The 20,857-nt window shown below is 38.4% G+C and overlaps 1 protein-coding gene across 1 annotated transcript in view; it reads right to left on the bottom strand.

Moving 5' to 3' along the window:
* Window positions 1–20,857, bottom strand: part of epg5 (ectopic P-granules autophagy protein 5 homolog (C. elegans)) — a 152,262-nt gene that overhangs the window by 7,387 nt on the left and 124,018 nt on the right. The window contains exons 35-42 of the mRNA XM_060821832.1: window positions 20,483–20,586; window positions 19,893–20,068; window positions 16,315–16,500; window positions 14,494–14,697; window positions 13,714–13,858; window positions 11,329–11,571; window positions 3,105–3,324; window positions 1,249–1,464 (exon numbers count right to left, since the gene is read on the bottom strand). Coding sequence (XP_060677815.1) covers window positions 1,249–1,464; window positions 3,105–3,324; window positions 11,329–11,571; window positions 13,714–13,858; window positions 14,494–14,697; window positions 16,315–16,500; window positions 19,893–20,068; window positions 20,483–20,586 — 1,494 coding nt within the window. The remainder of the gene's footprint in view (window positions 1–1,248; window positions 1,465–3,104; window positions 3,325–11,328; window positions 11,572–13,713; window positions 13,859–14,493; window positions 14,698–16,314; window positions 16,501–19,892; window positions 20,069–20,482; window positions 20,587–20,857) is intronic.

Below are 20,857 nucleotides of genomic sequence, written 5' to 3'. Positions count from 1 at the left end.
GTATGATGCATTGGATTTTGAAGCTCCATATTAACGTAGTGGATCTGGTTCTATGTAGGCAAAAGAGTTTGCCATAGATTGCACCCTTTTCATTGATGAAAGAGTCACAGAGAAGGTCAATCTTAGCTGCATTCCCCCAGGAAACATCCTGACTAATTAGAGTGTACCTGTCAAGTCTGAGGATTTTCAATTAAGATTGATCGTTAACAATTCCTGCTGCATCTCCATGCCAACCATGCTCAACCAATCAGCACTTTCTTCTCATGCTGTATAAATTGGTGTTCCTCTTCCATTTTGAGTATCAGTCTTGAAGAATGCAAGACCAAAAGCTTTGACATAGTATCTCTTCAGCAATGTTTACATCCTGTGGTATCCAACAACTATTTAATTAGAAAGACTGCAAACTTCACATTTTGAGAATACAGATATGTAAAGAGAGTCACATTTCATATATATGTAAAGTGAAATACTGCAGATGCTGGACATTTGGAATAAAACACAAAGTGCGAGAAATACTAAGTAGGTCAGGCAGTTTCTCAGAAGAGAAACTGAGTTTCTATTTGTAGACTGATATACAAATTTACTTTCAGCTCCTTTACTGAATATTTACAACATTGTTTGGTTGGTAAGGGTTACAAACATATATACAATCATTTCACATGTTCCTATTTAAATTCACAGTGGACTGGGCAATGCCAGCCACCTCTATTAGCATTAGAAAAGAGACAAGCATGGAATGAAAACATGAAATGTTGGAAATATGAAAGCATGGAAGTGATTTATATCAAACTGTGTAAATGTTGACTGAATGGTTTATAACTCATTTGAACTTTATCTGTCTCACTGAAATGAGACATTCAAGAAAACAATTGTTAATTAGAATTATAACTTGCAAAATATTTCATAGCTGTTATGAATTCTATAATCCTGGAATATCAAATAGACAATTTGAAATATTATTCAGAAAACAGGCTTAAAAAGCACACTAAAGCAATTACATTTATAATATATATGCTACCTTTTCTCAGTGAAATATATTAAACATTTCTAGTTTTGAACACAGCTTGGTAAAATATTATTTATATAAGAATTAAATAGTAAAAGATACATTCTTGAACCTAATAGGTTATGACTGATGCTGAGATCTTTCCATTCCTAAAAGAATTGATTTATACGTTTGTCATTGAAGACAGAGGCAAAAATTACAATGCAAACGTATATTTTTTAAACTTTAAACAATATGCCCACCTGTTTGAGAGGGGAGATTTCCTTCCAAGACCAATAGCTCCCAGAAGTCCGGAAGAGAGCTTCTCCTCTGCCAGATGACTTTGCTTCATTTGAAATGTGCTTAGTATCCTGATCAAAATTTCCAATGCGGTTACATCGTTCTGCTCAAGCTGAATTAATGCTAATTGCAAAAGTTTATGCCACCACAGGAAGAGCTTAGCCTCATCATTTGTATTGCTGTTTGAGAAAGAAAACAATGTTAACTTTCAATAGAACGTAAAATCTCACTTGAACATCTACCAGATTAGTAGCCATAATTCCTAAAGTTTGAAATAGATTTTTTTTTGTATTAAAACAAATCCATCTTCAATTAAGTGTTATCAGATTCCCTTTTGTGTGTTTTCAGCACCAACACTCTCTCCCAATAAATTTCAAGCTGCACTTGTGTCAACAATACTTTAGTTGTTGTAGTATCAACTCTAAGCAACTTACAGATTTACACATTGCACATAATTTCATCCTCAAACTTCTACTTGCATTTGTCTCAACACCTTTGATATTTCATTCAGATTTTACTCTTTCCTATAGTTACCCTAATTTTAAATCTTTCTTTTGGCATTTTTGTTTGATGTTTATTCCATATCTATTTGACAGTGGGAATAACAAGTGTGTAAATTGAAAGGCTGTCACAATCCACTTCAGGAGTACAGTCATTCTCAGGTCTCATAACTCCAGGTATCGCTTCAAACGTTAATGATTTAATCAAAGCACACAAAGTCCCCAATCCACCTGTCTGATGGCATCAAGTTAACAGAAAACATTGACCCACATTCCTATCCTGAACAAAAATTACTATTTATTACGATAAATAAGTTCTAGCCACTGGTAAAGAAAACTGAACTAAGAATGTGCTGTACACTTCTATAACTCTACTAGATGAAACACACAAATGGACAGACACAGAAACCCAAAGAAAGGGTGCTATGGATAGAGGGAAAAACAAGCTAGGTAAAAGTAGTTCAACAGCACCACCCCACAGGTTTCGATGAGATGTTTCTTTTGCTTCCCAAACCTTCAGTCCTTTGATTTCTTTTCTCCAGGTTCTTTCATTTTGTTTTACAGGTGGCACAGGGTGATTAGTACACTGATTACACAATCTCTAAGATAGTGATTAAAGGCAACAACTACAGCAATTTGTGAAAGAAAACATGTGGCTTTCTTCAGGCTTTGGTTATTTTTACTGCAGCAAGCTAAAGATATAGAACTTGCTTTTCTAGCAGTCTGGAAACTTCTCCTACTGTACTCACACCCATAAGCTGTTCACTTCCCAGCTGCCAAAGACCTGTCATCAGACTGATAACCTCTGGCATCCACAACTGTGACAATTGCACAAATCAATTAGCTACCTGTTGCTGGCTAAATCTCATATGTCTCACATGCATACCCAGGTGCCGTACTTTTTTAACCATCCTCCTCCAAAGCTTTCTAAACAACAGTGTAAATGCAACTGACAGAGTTCCAGTAACGTGTTTGTGAAAATGCAATTCATTTCCCAGTCCTTGGTTTTAAAATCAGTCGTTTTTCATTTTATACCACAATCAAATATACAGAAAAATTATAAGGTGCAATTTCTCAACTACTCAATTAAAATGAATTGGAAGATGAGAGAGAGTAAGTGAGAGAGGCTGGCTTGCAAATCTGATACACATATTTCATACAAGTTTCCTGACACAATTATAGTTCTGTGCAAATTAAAACACCTTTACATTAGTCTGAAGTTTCAATTATAATTCGAAAGAAAAACCTATGAAAGTTCTCTCAAAATTACTTGAAACTTTTAGATTATTTAAATAATTTAATAATCAAATCAATATTACCAAGGAAAGACTTGTTCTATCCATTTGTTAAGCAGAACCAGCATTTTCATTTCATTGGATAGAGTCTGCTCCATGTTCAAACGCTGAAGAATATACACATAAAGTGTCAAGTAACTTCCTAAATTCAAGCACTCTTTGAGAAATTCTTCTGCTGTTAGCTCTGGTACTTGAAGTGATACCAAAATTGGTCCCCATCCAAAATACTGATCTTGATGTGCTCCTAGATAATAAAAAAAATTAGTTACTGAAACAATAAAAAAAAAGTTAAAATAAAAATCTAATTTGTTACAAATCAAGTGTACAAATATGTTGCTCATGTGGAATTATTTTCAAATTAAAAGTTGGGATATATTAAATAAAATGAAAACTGCTTAGTATTAATTGTAAAAATGCTGGGAACAACTAAGAGTTTCCCAGGCTTTGTCTGGAATTGTAGATACAATGTTGTGGATAAATGGAGCTAACGTATACTCTTACAAGAAATATTTCTAGATGAAATATTAAGCATTTGTGCAAACAAAAAGTGTACTCCCATTTAAGACAGAGTTGAGATTTATTTCTGAAGAGTTTCAGTCTGTGGAACTTTCTTCATCAGAAGCAGTAGGTTCACTGAACATTTTTAAGGATGAATTAGAGAGATTATTGATCGACAAGGGAGTCAAAGGATAAAGCAGGTAGACAGGAAAATACAATTAAGGATTCAATCAGATCAGCAATGATCTTATAAATTGGTTGAACAGGCTCAAGGGGTCAAATGCCCTACTCGTGCCATGTATCCTAACGTAGCACCTTTAACATAATAAATACCCAAGGTGCTTCAGAAGACCATTAAAAATAAAGTGACATTTGGAAATATCAGGTCAGATAAGTTTTAAGGAATTTTTCACAGTAAGAAAGCATAACAGAGAAAGGTAAGGGTGGTATCCTGAGTGTGGAGCCTAGCCCCTCAAGGTAAAATCATCAACACACAACACAATGCTGTGTTGGATATTGGGATTCCTTAAAACTGTATTTTTCTACTATTTACTGTGTAACATGATATGTAATTTAACACCTATTACAGCCATCTGTACTTTACAAAATTCTAGCATGGCAAGACAGAAGAGAAGAATTATGAGGAACAGAGGTCAAGATGTGTATTGATCTAGAATTAACAGTTTAACTGGTGCCAAATATACTCTATTATCTGTGTATTGTTCTAGAAAATAAGGACGTTTTGTTATTAGAAGGAATGAAATCGAATCTTCAAATGGATTAGATTCCCTACAGCGTGGATATAGGCCATTTGGCTCAACAAGTCCACACTGACCCTCCGAACAGGATCCCACCCAGACCCTTTCCCCTACTCTATTACCCTACATTTACCCCTGACTAATGCACCTAATACTATGGGCAATTTAGCACAGCCAACTTAACCTAAGCTGCACATCTTTGGATTGGAGGAAACTGGAGCACCTGGAGGCAACCCATGCAGACATGGGGAGAATGTGCAAACTCCACACAGACAGTGGGCTGAGACGGGAATTGAACCTGGGTCCCTAGTGCTAACCACTGAGCCACCATGCCGCCCAAACAAATAGAATAAAATAGCGAGAGGTACAGATAGAATTAATGGTAGTTGCCCTAGGATGGGGGAATCTAAAGAGCACAATTTTAAGGTGAGAAGAGAAAGATTTAAAAAAAGACATGAGAGACAAATTGTTTACACAGAGGGTGATTCAAGTGTGGAATGAACCTCCTGAGGAACTTCGATTTGGAGGTGGGCAAAGGGGCGATGATCATGAGTAGTTGTCCCATGTCCAATGGCCAAAGGGTTCAGACAGTTGATTGACACAGAGAAAATAATCTACCCCTATAAGCTTGATATAACAATAAGTGCTGAGGGGCAAGGAGCAACTTCCATCAAGAACACTTGGCATTCTCCAGACATTTTTCATTGAGCGGTACTCATCACACAGATGGAAGACAGATCAGAAGAAGAGGAGGAGGAGGAGGAGGAAGACCCAGGGAAAAGTTCCCTAACACTCAGATGCTGCTCCCAACACTTAAATGAGGTCAGCATATCCCACAGCAAATGCCTCTTTGTCCTCTGGTATCAGTGAACCATCCCCAATTATCATGGCTGCATACTTTCTTTATCCGTTAACTAATGTACCATCTTCTCAATAAACTATCTGAAAATTCCATAAATTGTTGATTACTTACATTGGGCACTGTGATTTCGAACTCCCTAAAATCAAAAGTAGCCCACCTGATTGTCATGCTATCCATCACCTTCAACAATCAATCCTCGTATCACAGATATGTAGTGGCAGAAGCGAGGACCATCTGCAAGATGCAGTGCAGTAACTCACTAAGGCTCCTTTAACAGCACTATCAAAACCATACTTCCACTAGCTAGGCGGTCAAGGGTAGAAGATGCATGGGAACACCACTAGTGAGTTCTCTCCAAGCCACATACCTACCTGACTTGGAACTATATTGCTATTGTGTCAAAATCCTGGATTTACCTCCTAATCAGAATTGCAATGCACCTACACATCAAGCACTGCAGTGGTTCAAGACGACCGCTCACCACCACTTTTTCGAGTGCAATGAGACAATGTGCAATTAATGCTCGCCCAGCCCAGCCTGTGACACCAACTCTTCATAAACAAATACTTTTATAAAATACCAGAATGGTTAAAACTGGGGATGAAGAAGAGACTAGAAATAGAGTGTAGGAATCTTGGTGGGTTGTGGGGCTGGAGGAAATTACAGACAGGTAAATGTGTGGTCATTGTGCGATCTGGAAGGAAGGATGACTATTTTTAAAGCTGTTATATGACTCGAAACCATTACAGGTCAGTGAGTGCAAGGGTGACAGGGAACTGTCGAGGAGAAAGTGAGGACTGCAGATGCTGGAGATCAGAGCTGAAAATGTGTTGCTGGAAAAGCACAGCAGGTCAGCCAGCATTCAAAGAGCAGGAGAATCGACGTTTCGGGCATAAGCCCTTCTTCAAGAATCATCACCTTTGATGCTGCCTGATCTGCTGCGCTTTTCCAGCAACACATTTTTCACCTCTGATCTCCAGCATTTGCAGTCCTCACTTTCTTTTTACTTAGAACATAGAACAGTACAACTCAGGAACAAGCCCTTCAGCCCATGATGTTGTGCTCAATATGATGCCAACTGTCGTAAGGGAGGATAGATTTAGTATGGAATGGAATTTGGAGTGGAAAATGAAAATATCCTTCAAATCTTTGTTCATGCAGCACTGAAAATGATGAGCACCAATTAATTCAAGTAGTAGTAAACTTCATTAAAATGAAGGAGCCAATTGCAAAGTATTTTTAGGTGAAAGACATGGAAATGTTATTACGTACTAATCCTTAGAAAAGATTATAAAATGCAACAAACACACATATTAACATAGGTAATAAGTTTAAAAGCAGTGTGTGTCTTGTACATGCAGGATGAATAAAGCCCACACAAATCAGAAGTCCTTATTAGAATCATTTAGGTCCTAAAGTTTTTTTTAACCTGAGATCACCATCCAATGCTGCCCCTTCTATCTACCATGGGAATTTACTGCTGCTATACTAACTGCTGAGTACACACTGCCAGAAGCAAAGGTTGAGGAAGCTCTGCATGTGCTGTACTCCACCATTAACACCCTGAGACCCTTTTATTGTTGCTGAAAATGTGTTGCTGGAAAAGCGCAGCAGGTCAGGCAGCATCCAAGGAGCAGGAGAATCGACGTTTCGGGCATAAGCCTTCTTCAGGAATCATTTTATTGTGACTGGTGACTTCAATCAAGCCAATCTAAGAAAGGTGTTGTCCAAGTACCACCAGAATATTACCTGCTCCACCAGGGGCCTGAACATTTTAGACCACTGCTACACCACTGTGAAAGATGCCTACCACTCCATTTTGGGAATTCTGACCACAATGCCATGCTTCTTCTCCCGACTTACAGGCAAAAGCTCGAGCAGGAGACCCCCTTGCGGATACAGGTCCAGTGCTAGGCAGAGGAGGCAGAGGATCAACTTCGGTGCTGTCTGGAATCAGCTGAATTGGACCATGTTCAAACAGTCTGCAGGTACCTTGGATGAGTACGCCACCACCGTCACAGACTTTATCAGCAAGTGTATGGAGGACTGCGTACTGAGGAAGTCAATCCATGAGCTCCCCAACAGGAAACCTTGGATGAATCAGGATATACAGAACCTGCTGAAAACCAGGCATGAGGCCTTCAGATCAGGAGACCCACTCAAATATAAGGAATCCAAGTATGACCTTCACAGAGCCAATAAGACAGCCAAGGACCAATACCAATCCAAACTAGAGACCCAGACAGACACCTGGCAACGATGGCAAGGACTGAATGACATCACAGGTTCTAAAAAGAGACGTGCAAAATAGCAGACGATGACACATCCCTTCCAGATCTTCTCAACGCCTTCCATACTCACTCTGAACAGACTTTCGATAGAGAAGTAACACCTATTTCAACAAGTCTTGACGAACCTATTCCAACAGTCACTGCATCAGAGGTCAGATCAGTTTTCCTGCGTGTGAATCCAAGGAAAGCAATAGGACCAGACGGAGTACCAGGCTGTGCACTCAGAGCATGCACAGATCAACTGGCAGAAGTCTTCTTGGAGATATTCAACTTCTCTCTGCAGCAGGCCATTGTCCCTGCCTGTTTCAAGAGGGCCAACATCATCCCTGTGCCTAAAAAGGCTCACGCAGCATGTCTCAATGACTACCGCCCAGTGGCCCTAACTTCGGTGGTCATGAAGTGCTTTGAAAGGCTGGTCATGGCATTAATCAACTCCAGTCTCCCCACTACTCTTGACTCACTCCAATTTGCCTCTCAGACCAACAGATCTACGTCAGATGCCATATCACTTGCCCTTCACTCCTCCTTAGAACATCTTGACACCAAGAGCAGCTATGTAAGAATCCTATTCATTGACTCCAATTCAGCCTTCAACACTATTATCCCCTCAAGACTAATTATTAAACTTGGTGATCTCAGACTAAGCCCCACTCTGTGCAACTGGATCCTCAGTTTCCTGACCCACAGGCCACAGTCAGTGAAGACTGGGGACAATATTTCATCCTCACTAACAATCAACACTGGAGCCTCCTAGGGGTGCGTACTCAACCCCCTACTGTACTCACTTTATACCCATGACTGCGTTGCCAAATACCAGACTAATGCCTTTTACAAGTTCGCTGATGATACCACCATAGTCGGTCGAATCTCAGATGGCGGCAAAACAGACTACAGATAGGAGTTGGAAGACCTGGAAAAATGGTGCACTGAGAACAACCTAGCTCTCAATGCCAGCAAAACCAAGGAACTCATTATTGACTTTCAGCGGGATGTTACTTATGCCCTCCTACACATTAACAGCATAGAGGTAGAACAAGTGGAGAGTGTCAAGACCCTGAGAGTGGTCATCCACAACAAGCTTTCTTGGACTCTTCATGTGACTGCACTGGTTACAAAGGCCCAACAATGTCTCTTCTTCCTCAGGCAGCTGAGGAAATTTGGTATGATGGCGAATACCCTTGCCAATTTTTATAGGTCCGCCATCAACAGCACTCTGTCTGGATGTTATCACTATCTGGTATTCAAGATCGGAGCCGGTTACAGAGAGTGATTAACTCGGCCCGGACAATCACAAAGACCAACCTCTCATTCACAGAATCCATCTCCAAGGCCCGCTGTCAAGGAAAGGCTGCCAGCATTCTTAAAGATCCATCCCACCCTGACAATGTTTCTCTACAACCTCAACCATTGGGGAGAAGGTACAGAAGCCTGAACACAAGCACAAATCAGTTTCGTAACAGTTTCTACCCTACTGTTGTTAGAATACTGAATGGGTTCTCAAACTCTTAGCATTCACCTATACCTGTGTTTTTGTTTTGCTGCAGTTTACCTATTATTTACTTATCTATGCTACTTAACTCTGTGATCTGCCTGTATTGCTCGCAAGACAAAGCTTTTCATTGTGCCTCAGTACAAGTGACAATAAATTCAATTCAATTCAGTAACTGTTGTTTAATTATAACTAAGCATCCTCAGCAATGGCAAAACTTGTAGATAACTTTAAGTCCTCATCAAACATTTTGTCCCACAATTCACTTATTAATTGGGTGTTGTCTTCAAAGATGATAAGGAGCAAGTTATCAATCCATACACTTTTTTCTCTTCTACTACTCAAATTAGCCATTGGAATCGTGTTCATTTGCAGACTCTGAGTCCAGACACATTGTCTTTCAAAGCTAGATAGCTTGCAGGCAAGCCTTTTTTCTCCCAATGTGTGAAATTATTAAATAAGTACGAATTAAGCAAGAGATGCAAATGTTTTGATGCTTTATTGCCTGGTTTTGAAATCTTTAGATAATGTGGTAACTTTGGTGCAGTTTCACTGAATCCACATGTGACTCTTGAACTTGTTTCAATCTATGGTCAGGTGATCACAGTAGTCATTTTAAGCCTGATGTCTGTCCCAAGATGGCTGGCAAAGGTTGAGCATGTGCACATTACAGCAAAGATGGCCTCAGCCTGCACAGATGGCATAGGTGACTTGACATTAGATGCCTTTGTCCATACTCTGAAGCAGAAGGTGGCTATGGTAGGTTACAGTGAATGAAAGGCTGTAATAAAGAACGCTTTGCTGGCAGTGGGATTGATGTGGAAAGGTCTGGTCTCAAAAGGAAAGTGGAGAAGGCCTATCCAGTGCAAGCAAACAGATAGTGTATTTCTGGCTCCTTAAAAAGCACTAACAAGGAAATGCAGGATAAAGTGGTAACAAAGATAGATTAACCAATAGTAAAGAAACAATTAATGAGGAGATCAACAGTAAAAAAAATCAATCTGTGAAGAAACTTGCATCCAAGAAAGTTGTAAATATCAAAACCTGAAATCAAAGGCCCTTCTTAGAGTCATAATGTCTCTCTTAACATAGTAAACCCACAATAAAGTTATCCCTATCCTACAGCCATGCTCATTCACAATAGACACTGTTTTACTTTAATACAATAGCCAAATACTGCAGCTGCTGAAATTAATTTGAATTTGACAATTGTTTAATTTCCATTCTGTCTTAATAAAGGTACCTGGTGAATATATCACTTCTTTGCAAATGTGTGCTCTTTGCACCACCTAGTGGAACATCTGGAACATTTCCTTCTAAAAATTTGTATGTATGGAATCAATTGAAAATTTCAATATGTGAACAAAAAACAAGAGTAAGCAACTCGAACCTTCAAAGCTGTTCCTTTTAAATAAAATCATGGCAGATCTGATTTTAACCTCAATTCTACATTTCTGCATATCCCTCATCATCCTAGATAATCAAGAATCTATCTACCTCTGCCTTGAAAATATTTAAAGATTCTGCAACCACTGCCTTTTGAGAAAGGAAATTCCAAAGACACTCAATCCTCAGAGAAAAATAGTTCCACTTCTCTGCTTTAAATAGGTGACTCTTTATTTTTAAACTATGACCCTGAGTTCTAGATTCTCCCACAAGAGGAAATGACCTTTCTACATCCACCAATGTCAAGTCCTTTCAGAATCTTATACGTTTTAATTATGTCACGAGAGTAGTATTTATCAGATTCACTGCCTTTTAGACCAATAATTATTTTAGTCCTTGAAAGGTTTCAGGTATAACAATGAGATGACAGAAATTAAAATCTGTGTAGCCCATCTTTACAACTATAATAATAACCCAAAGAGAGAGCTATTTCATCAGCTACCATCGGGATTAAGGGGGAAGCTGGGTAAGCAGCAATTTAGTGGAAATAGGATCAAGAATATGAAGTGGATCTCAAGGATTTGATGAACTCAGAAAAAAGTATGAGGGAGGTATGAGAAAAGTAGAGAAAGATACCAGGGCAGAACTTAGATAAGGAAGGAGTACTCTAGGAGGTTTGCCCAATGAGTTCGTGGACGGGAGGGATGAAGTAGTGACAGCTATTGAATGATCTTAATATCAGTGTCAAATGAGTCTACAGTCTTGCACTAATTGTAGGAGATAAGAGTGAAGGGACTTGGAAGCGGTATTTAAGAAGACAATTTTTCTACTACAAACTAAGACAGAGGTTATATTTGCAGTCCAGAACGTCCTGGAATAATGAGTAACTTTTGTAGACAAGAACAGAATCCAATTGTATTTTAATCTAAGTTCAATTAAATTCAAACATACAAAAATTGCTTACCCTCTTTGAAATAAGCCATGATGCACCCTTCAGTCGTTTCAGCCATATGTTTAACAGATGCTAGACTTTGACAAGTTGCAGTCAGTAGTGGTAGTGATAGATTATAGCACACCTTAGTCTCAATCCATGACCGCAAGCTCTCTCGCAATGACTCAGCTGATGTAATACTTGTGTTATTCAGCATCATTAACACTTCCATAAAAAGGCTGGCTATTGCCATGTGACGCATTTGACTGTCCACTTCTGGGAAAGGAATATTCAAAATAAACTATCCATGAAAAATTTATTTTCAAATCAATGCATTTAAGGAACAATAAAGCAATCATTAATGTACTATAAGATACAATTTGCTATTTCTTTTAAAAGTATATTTCTAATGGTGACATCTGGATCATTCCTTTCTAAAGATCTATAATTACTGAATCAATTGAAAATGTCAACATATGAGCAAGGAACAAGGCTACTCTATCTGTCAAGGCAGTTCCCTATTCAATAAGATCACAGCTGATTTGATTTTAACCTCAACTTTACATTTCTGCATATTCCCAATAATCTTACATTCCCCCACCAATCAAGACTGTTTATTTCTACCTTAAAAATATTTGAAGGTTCTGCATCCACTACCTTTTACAATCATAGAGATAGACAGCACGGAAACAGACCCCTCTGTCCATGTCGACCAGATATCCTAAATAAATCTAGTCCCATTTGCCAGTATTTGGGCCATATCCCACTAAACCCTTGCTATTTATACACCCATCCAGGTGCCATTTAAATGTTGTAATTGAACCCGCCTCCACCAATTTCTTTGGCAATTCATTCTATACACACACCACCGTGTGTGAAAAAGTTGCCCATTAGTTCCCTTTTAAATCTTTCCCTTCTCATCTTTAACAATGCCCTCTAGTTTTGAACTCCCCTACCCTTAGGAAAAGACCTTGTCTATTTACCCTATCTCTGCCCCTCATGATTTATGAACCTCTATAAGGTCACCCCCTCAGTCTCCAATGCTCCAGTGAAACGTGCCAGCCTATTCAGCCTCTTCCCACAGCTCAAATTGTCCAACCCTGGCAATATGCTTGTCAATCTTTTCTGGACCCTTTCCAGTTTCACAACATCCTTCCTATGGCCAGGAGACCAGATGAGAAAGGAAATTCCAAAGACTCTCAATCCTCAGAGAAAAACAGTTCCTCATCTCTGCTTTAAATGGGCCACTCTTTATTTTTAAACTGTGACCTTGAATTTGAGATTCTCCCACGAGGGGAAATGACCTTTCCACATTTGTCTGGTCAAGTCCTTTCAGGATCTAATATGTTTTAATTATGTCACCCTGACTCTTCTAAACTCCAGAGGACTGACCTGTCCAACCTTTCTTTATAATCCAATTCACTCCTTCCAGATACTAGTCTTGTAAACGTTTTCTGAACTGCTTCTAAAGTATCAATATCCTTCTATAAGGATGACAACCAGTACTGTACTCAGTACTCCAGATGCGGTCTCCCCAATGTACTATATAAGAGAAGCATAACCTCTCTACTCTTGTATTCATTTCCTCTCTCAATAAACAGAACATTCTATCGGTTTTCCTGATTACATGGTGTACCTGCATACGAACCTTCTGTGGTTCTTGTAGGACACCCAGGCCTCTCTGCATCCTCTCACCATGTAGATGATATGCTTTTTCACCCTTTCTGTCAAAATGGACAATTTCATACTTGCCCACACTATACTCCATTTGACAGTTTTTTGTTCTTCTTTCTACATCTCTTTGGAGGCTTCTGATGTCCTTTTACAATTCATTTTCCTACCTATCTTTTGGTCATCAACATTAAGGTTGATTTATTACATATAATATTATAGAGTTATTGTTCTATTAAGAGATACAGGGATGTGAATCAATGGCAGGTAAATTAATTTGTAGAATTAACATGGAGTCCAATATGACACTTCTTTGGTCCAAAGAAGTCATATTAAGCTCAAAAACGTTAAATGTTTTCATTATATTCTCATGTACTTACTTCACTGTCTTTGTCAATCTTAGGGCAATTTCATAGCTCTTCATAAATTGATATAGAGAAGATGGGCAAAATGTGGAGATAATAGATGTAGGCAGCAACATATCAGAATGCCTCAATTTGTCATTCCTCATTTTGATGCAGAGCGGTGCCTGAGCAACTCAACTCAACATTGCTCCTGTTCCATTGACATGGACATGCTGTGATAGTGGAGCTGTCCTACTCTTTCTCAATTTCATCATACACTAAAGTACTTGAGATGTTGTGACAAGACGAAAGAGCAGATAGTATGTAATGTAGGAAATATTAGAAATAGGCTTTACAATGACATCAACAACTCTCACCTAAGTAGTTTTCAGATTGCACTTACCTGGTGGGTTAAAGATAACAATATCATCCAATAGTGTTATCATTTCATGTTTTAGTTGAGCATGGACTATTTGACCATTCTGATCCAAAGCGAGGAGGCACTGGACAACTTGGTGGACATATACCTTGGATTTATGTGTAGCATCCTAGAAAAACCACATATATAGTATCAGCAACTATAGTACTCACAAATGTGAGATTAAAATAAAATTAAATTCCTCAGAGGAACAATTTATTATGTGACCACAGGAAATTTAGAAATATCTGATATAATATCTAAACCAGATGACTAGAAGGTTGAAATTGGTGCATAGGCATCATATCGTTGAAATGAATCAATCTGATTTTTCTTTGCCTCTTTGTAATTACTGTTAAACCAGTTGTACAGTGTTTCTTTTTGTGCATGCACCAGCTGTAGAGTTCTGCTTCAGAATCTGAGGTTATTCTGTAATATTACATTCAGAAACTCTCAGCACCCTTACTAGCAAGGATTTCAGGGCAAAGCAAGTGAGAGTCATTATTTAGCCTCAATTTTTCGTTGTTTTCCAACATTTACATGAATTTGTGTAGTTTGTGTCTAATGTCTCATACAAAATGCTGAATAAAGATACAAGCTGATTTGGAATATTTGCTCAGAGATGCATTTCGTTCGTGAACATTGTTCAAAAGCAAATATATCTCGGTGTATCATGTACTGGAAATATGAAATAGAAAAGCAATCAGATAAATTCAACACAAATTCCTGACCAAATAAATATTTTAAACTTCTACATCTACTTACACTGTGTACATCCAACGTTTCACAAAAACCCGCAGCAATTTTTAAAAGCTTCAGTATCAGCTCAGTTGATGGATCTTTTAGAATGACAGTGGAGGGAGGGTAATGGGTACTGAAGTAGCTAATGACATTTTGATATGATGCTATGTCCACAAAATGCCAGGGTATTGCACTTGATTGTCCAAGAAGGCTGTGTAATGAGGATTCCTAAAGAGATCAGCAGTGATGGTTGGGTTAACAAAACTTTAGTTCGAAAACAATTAAATAAACATTCAACATTTTCTGAAGCTTCCAAAATGCACAGTAAAATTCTTCTAAGTCATTTAAGAATTAAATATATGCAATTATTCCTATATGGCTGAAAGGATTTCAAATCTTCAAGTAGCAATACTTTTCAGAAATTAAGAAATAGGAGCACCTCACTCCACCATCCATTACAATCATGGCTGATCACACACCAAATATTTGTCTATCTCAGTCTTAAATATATTAAACAATGATATATCCACAGTCCTTTAGAATACAGAATTCCAAAGATTCACAATTCTTTGTCTAAAGAAATTCCTCGTTATCCTCATCCTAAATGATTGGTAATTTATCCTGAGATTGCTACGGCATTTTCTAGATTCCCCATGCAGGGATACCAACCTATCACTGTCCACCTTATCTAGTCCCTTCAGAATCAAAAAGATCACCTCTCATTCTTTGAAACTCTCAATAGTATGGGGCCAATTTACTTACCCTTTCATCAAATGGTAACTCTCATCCGAGCTACCAACCTAGTGAACTGATATAATAATATACATTATTAGATGTCCATTATATATACATTATACATTTGGGCGGCACGGTGGCACAGTGGTTAGCACTGCTGCCTCACAGCGCCTGAGACCCGGGTTCAATTCCCGACTCAGGTGACTGACTGTGTGGAGTTTGCACGTTCTCCCCGTGTCTGCGTGGGTTTCCTCCGGGTGCTCCGGTTTCCTCCCACAGTCCAAAGATGTGCGGGTCAGGTGAATTGGCCATGCTAAATTGCCTGTAGTGTTAGGTAAGGGGTAAATGTAGGGGTATGGGTGGGTTGCGCTTCGGCGGGTCGGTGTGGACTTGTTGGGCCGAAGGGCCTGTTTCCACACTGTAAGTAATCTAATCTAATCTAGACAGCGAAAATAAGAATTTTCTATGCTAGTGACACTTTTGACTCGTAGTCAAAAATACCATCAAATCAGACTGTGGCTATCGACATAAATATACTTTATAATACTACAGTCACAATTAATATTTTCTGTATTATTTAAGCTGATTACATACTTACATTTTGGAACCAGAAAAATCACAGATTGCCTCCTTTCACAATGCTTTTTATAATGTCTCTTTTGCCTCAGGTCTGCTACATGACATTTACTAATATCATTTTAGATATTAATCCTATTTTCCCATCATTTACATTTTGAGATGATGCATCAGGTTGACATCACTTGCTTATCTTCCTTGCTGCTGTCTTTGCCCCAGCAAAGCACTGTCATGTCCTGCCCTTTAAACCTCTGTGGCTGTATGATGGTCTCACAGCAAAAGTATCAAACAACTTGTAACATAGATCAGCTTGATTCTTTTTTCAACCTTGGTTGCGCAGACAGTTATATCTCAAGTACAGATTTGAAATTATATGTCGTAATTCTGGATGTTAAAATCAATTATGGAACCGCATTAAGTACAACAAACAAATGACAGTGATAGTCAGGTTATTCAAAGAATTAATAAACTTGTTGCTTTTATGAAGTATCACAGTCCCTCCCAATAGTAAGAAAAAAATACAAAACTACTTACTGGTTTACGTATAAGTTTGTCTTCTTTTGATAGAAAAACCATCATAAATAACAAATAGACAATCATATTCCGTGTCTGCAAATGAGGCTGGGGATTCCAAGCATCAGAAAGAACATTAACCCAGTTAACTTCACAAAGCAAAGACCCCAAAAACAGGAAACAGCTCTTTGGGCTTCCTCTCTCCACCTGAAAAATAAGATCAAGATTAAACATCGAGATTGACCACTGTCTACGCCATGGGTTTATGTAGAACTAAACTAAGATTAAACATAAACACTGAATGGTAGAGTGTTTCTCTGAGACTATAATGTATCTCCACAAACAGAAGAAATAGAAAACCTTGCACCTGAAAGTCAATTCTGTTATGCTCTCAACATCTCTTCGGCAGCTGTACTCTACTTACACAATTGCTCCATTTCAGACAGCCTATGCTTGGTCATATATCTTCTTTTACTGAATAATCTAAAAGGGAACCAATCCATGCTTACATTATCTGGCAAAGATCTATTTCATTGTTTTAGGAATGAAGTTATTACTTATTACACAATCAAAAGTTTGACCAAGAGTGCCAGAAAGTACTCCATTCTTCCATTGTAAAGATGCCAAACTGCTAAGTGAATCATTTCAATATCAAGCAATTTTCAATACTGTTCTTTTATTTCATCAGCTTTAACTGTTGTTTCAAAAAATCCAACAATGGAAACAGATTCGCAATTAGAGTCTGTCAAAAAATCAGGAAGTATATTTAATCTTTTTATTCACTTATTCATTTCATTATAAGATACACATTATAGTGCAGAATAAGCTTTTACATAAAAAGACATTTAGAAATAGAATGAGCGTATCTAGAAAATTTAAAACCGCTAAAACACTAGTATTTTATACAGATACATAGAAAAGTACAGCACATAACAGGCCCTTTGGCTCATGATGTTGTGCTGAGGTTCAATCCTAATGTAAAATATAATAAGCTGAAAATGTGTTGCTGGAAAAGCGCAGCAGGTCACGCAGCATCCAAGGAGCAGGAGAATCGACGTTTCGGGCATGAGCCCTTCTTCGGCTCATGCGCGAAACATCGATTCTCCTGCTCCTTGGATGCTACCTGACCTGCTGCGCTTTTCCAGCAACACATTTTCAGCTCTGATCTCCAGCATCTGCAGTCCTCACTTTCTCCTCGTAAACTATAATAACTTACGCACCCCTCAACTCACTGCTATCCATGAGCATGCACAGCAGTCGCTTAAATGTCCCCAATGACTCTGCTTCCACCACCACCGCTGGCAATGCATTCCATGCATTCATAACTCTCTGCATAAAGAACCTACCTCTGACATCTCCTTTATACCTTCCTCCTAATATCTTCAAACTAAGACTCCTCGTAGCAGTCAATCCTGTCCTGGGGAAAAGTCTCTGGCTATTGACTCTATCTATTCCTCTCATTATTTTGTACACCTCGATCAGGTCTCCTCTCTTCCTCCTTCTCTCCAGAGAGAAAAGTCCGAGCTTATTCACCTTTCTTCATAAGGCAAGCCCTCCAGTCCAGACAGCATCCTGGTAAACCTTCTTTGCACCCTCTCCAAAGCCTCTGTATCTTTCCTATAGTAGGGCAACCAGAACTGGACACAATATTCCAAATGTGGTCTCACCAGGGACATGTAGAGCTGCAGCAAAACCTCGCGGCTCTTAAACTCGATCCCCCTGTTAATGAAAGCCAAAACACCATATGCTTTCTTAACAACACTATCCACTTGGGTGGCAAATTTGAGGGATCTATGTACTTGCACACCCAGATTTCTCTGTTCCTCCACACTGCCAAGAATCCTGTCTTTAATCCTATATTCAGCATTCGAATTCGACCTTCCAAAATGCATCACTTCACATTTATCCAGGTTGAACTCCATCTGCCATTTCTCAGCCCAGTTCACAAGTGTAAGTATTAATCTCACAAGCATATGCATCACAAAACATAAGTATTAATCCCTGATGAAGTGACCTTCAAACACTGCAAAAGGTAACTGAGCAATTTTCACTAGAAGGGTGAAAAAAGGTGATTTGGATACAAGATTTACAAACTTAGACAAATTGTTTTGTTAAAAAGTTCTTAATACATTTGGTTAAATAGTTTGAGATTCACCACCATCTTTGAAAGCTATTAGCGACGGGCAATAAATGCTGCATCATTTTAAAAACATCAGTAGACTAAATACTGCACTCATCCCTTTGCTGATGTGTAGGACTGGGGTCGACAAAGTCAGAAGTCACATGACACCAAGTCACAGGTAGGATGAATTTAGTTGCTGTTACAAAGCCTGCCGATATGTCAGACCAAGTCGACTCCTGTGCTGTGACCATTCTACAGTTTGTTCAGAAAAGGGCAAAAGCAAAAGTTACATGAGACCAGATTATAGTCCAACAGGTTTATCTGAAATCACAAGCTTTCGGAGCACTGCCCCTTCGTCACACGAAGTAGACTTCACTTCAGAGAAGACTTCACAAACTGTAGCATGGTCACGGCTCAGGAGTCAACTTGGCCTGACATATCGGCTCGCTTTGCAACAGCAACTAAACTCAGCCTACCTGCCCACCCGTTCCATGTAATCCTGGATTTATTTTCGAGATAGATCATTATCCAATTTCTTGAAGCCATGATTAATCCGTTTCCTCCACCCTTACTTCTCACCACATTCTCGGATGCATTTGATCTGGTTCTGATATCTTGATAACTTCTAAGTACAGTCAATTTTGCAAGTGCATTCATTAGCAATAATGGTCCATCTGATGTTTTAGCTATTTCCTCTTTCACTATTTTGACCCTGGTTCTCATTTGTATCTACCGTATACACCTCTTTTGTCTTCTTCTTTCTCCCATTGTCATCCAGGGAGTTCTGGCTTTGCATACCCTAATTTGCTTCCACTTCAGTACGCCCGAATAATCTTCATTTAATGGCAGCTCATTGGCAGGCAAAACACTAACTGAACAATCTTTGATTCTAATTAGCTGTACCAGATCTATCGTCACTGCACTGAATTGGCCCTCCAATTATTTTGTTTTGTTCAGATTCTTCCTTAGCTGATCTAAATCTTATGAAGACTGTTCATTTAATGTTCCCACTCTGAGACTTTATTCAGATCATTCTCTAGGACCAGGAATGTCTTGTTAGGCTAGAAACATCATGATCTAAAAAAATTTACTTGAACACACTTCAACTTCTTTCCATCTCAGACCTTTACAGTGTTTCTATGCAGCTTACACGAGCATAATAAACTCCTCCATAGGCTTTGCAACCTGTCTAATTTCCTTAAACTTCCTTTGCTTTATCTCTTTCCCTTAATTTGGTATTTATAGAACACACCCAATAGTGTGTTGTACCTTGATTTTTAAAATATATTTCTAATTAAATCCATTATACTCTTGATCTTTCAGAGACACCATCTCTCTTGCGCTGTAATATTATTATTAGTCATTACTGCTACCTATTCTCCTTTCTTTTCTTCCCTATCTTTCAAGAAAGCATGAGGTACTCAGTCCTGTCCTTTAAGTCAGAGATATTAGAACAACTTTTCACAAAGTGACCTACTTTAAAGAATTCTTCCATTACGGCTTGGTCGGGGTACAACTCGTTCCATGGCAGATTGGAATATTCTGAGTGGTAGGTATACAGGATATACTCTGGCAATTTGGGTATTGTGCAAGTTTCACAATAATGCATCAAGTGGAACCAAAGAGCCCCTCTTTGGCCAGGAATGAGTTTATCTGTAAGAAAAGGAGTGAAAAAGACAATATTGTGGATAATGAAGAAAATGACAACTGTAATGATTTTAAATATTTGTGTTGAGGCTAAAATGGAAAAGCAAACTTATGTTTGCTTTCTTTTAATAATTATTACCTTAGTTTTATCCAATTAACGTAAAAGTTGCAGCTCAAAGTATAGCTTACTGGGTGTGGAAGCACTTTGGAAGGATCTAACAATCACACAAACGCAAAACTTTCTCTCTAATATTATTGTGTTGCAAAGTACTTGAAATTAACATTGAACATATTGATACAATTTTAAAAAATCAGTCACCCATCTTGCATCCACCATTCTACAATTTCTGAATTTAATACACATTGCTTAAAATCCACCTTTCTTTCCAGAATTAAAGACTTAAATAAATCAGAAATTACCTTTAAACTTTTGGTGCAGATAATCAACACATTTAGTAAATAACTTCACCACGCCAGATGCTACCGGAGTGTCAATCTCTAGCCAAGGATATGAACGACTATTGCTTTATAAAAATACAAAATTTGGATGATCAATTAAATATAAGCATTGTTACAATTTGCAATTAACTGTTAAAAAAATCTTGCTAAAGTAATAATCATTCAAAATCATTTAAGTTGTTGAATTAGGAAGAAACCACAATAACTTGCATTTAATATAGCAAAACATCTCAAAGCACTATACAGAAGGGTGATAACAAATGTGTAAATAATTTAAACGTAAGAAAAAACTGGGGCGGATGACTAAAAGCTTGGTTAAAGTGGGTAGGATTTAAG

Source organism: Hemiscyllium ocellatum, chromosome 1 (assembly GCF_020745735.1).
Source record: "Hemiscyllium ocellatum isolate sHemOce1 chromosome 1, sHemOce1.pat.X.cur, whole genome shotgun sequence".
In the NCBI taxonomy this organism is placed as follows: domain Eukaryota; kingdom Metazoa; phylum Chordata; class Chondrichthyes; order Orectolobiformes; family Hemiscylliidae; genus Hemiscyllium; species Hemiscyllium ocellatum.
This window is presented reverse-complemented; position numbering and strand designations above follow the sequence as displayed.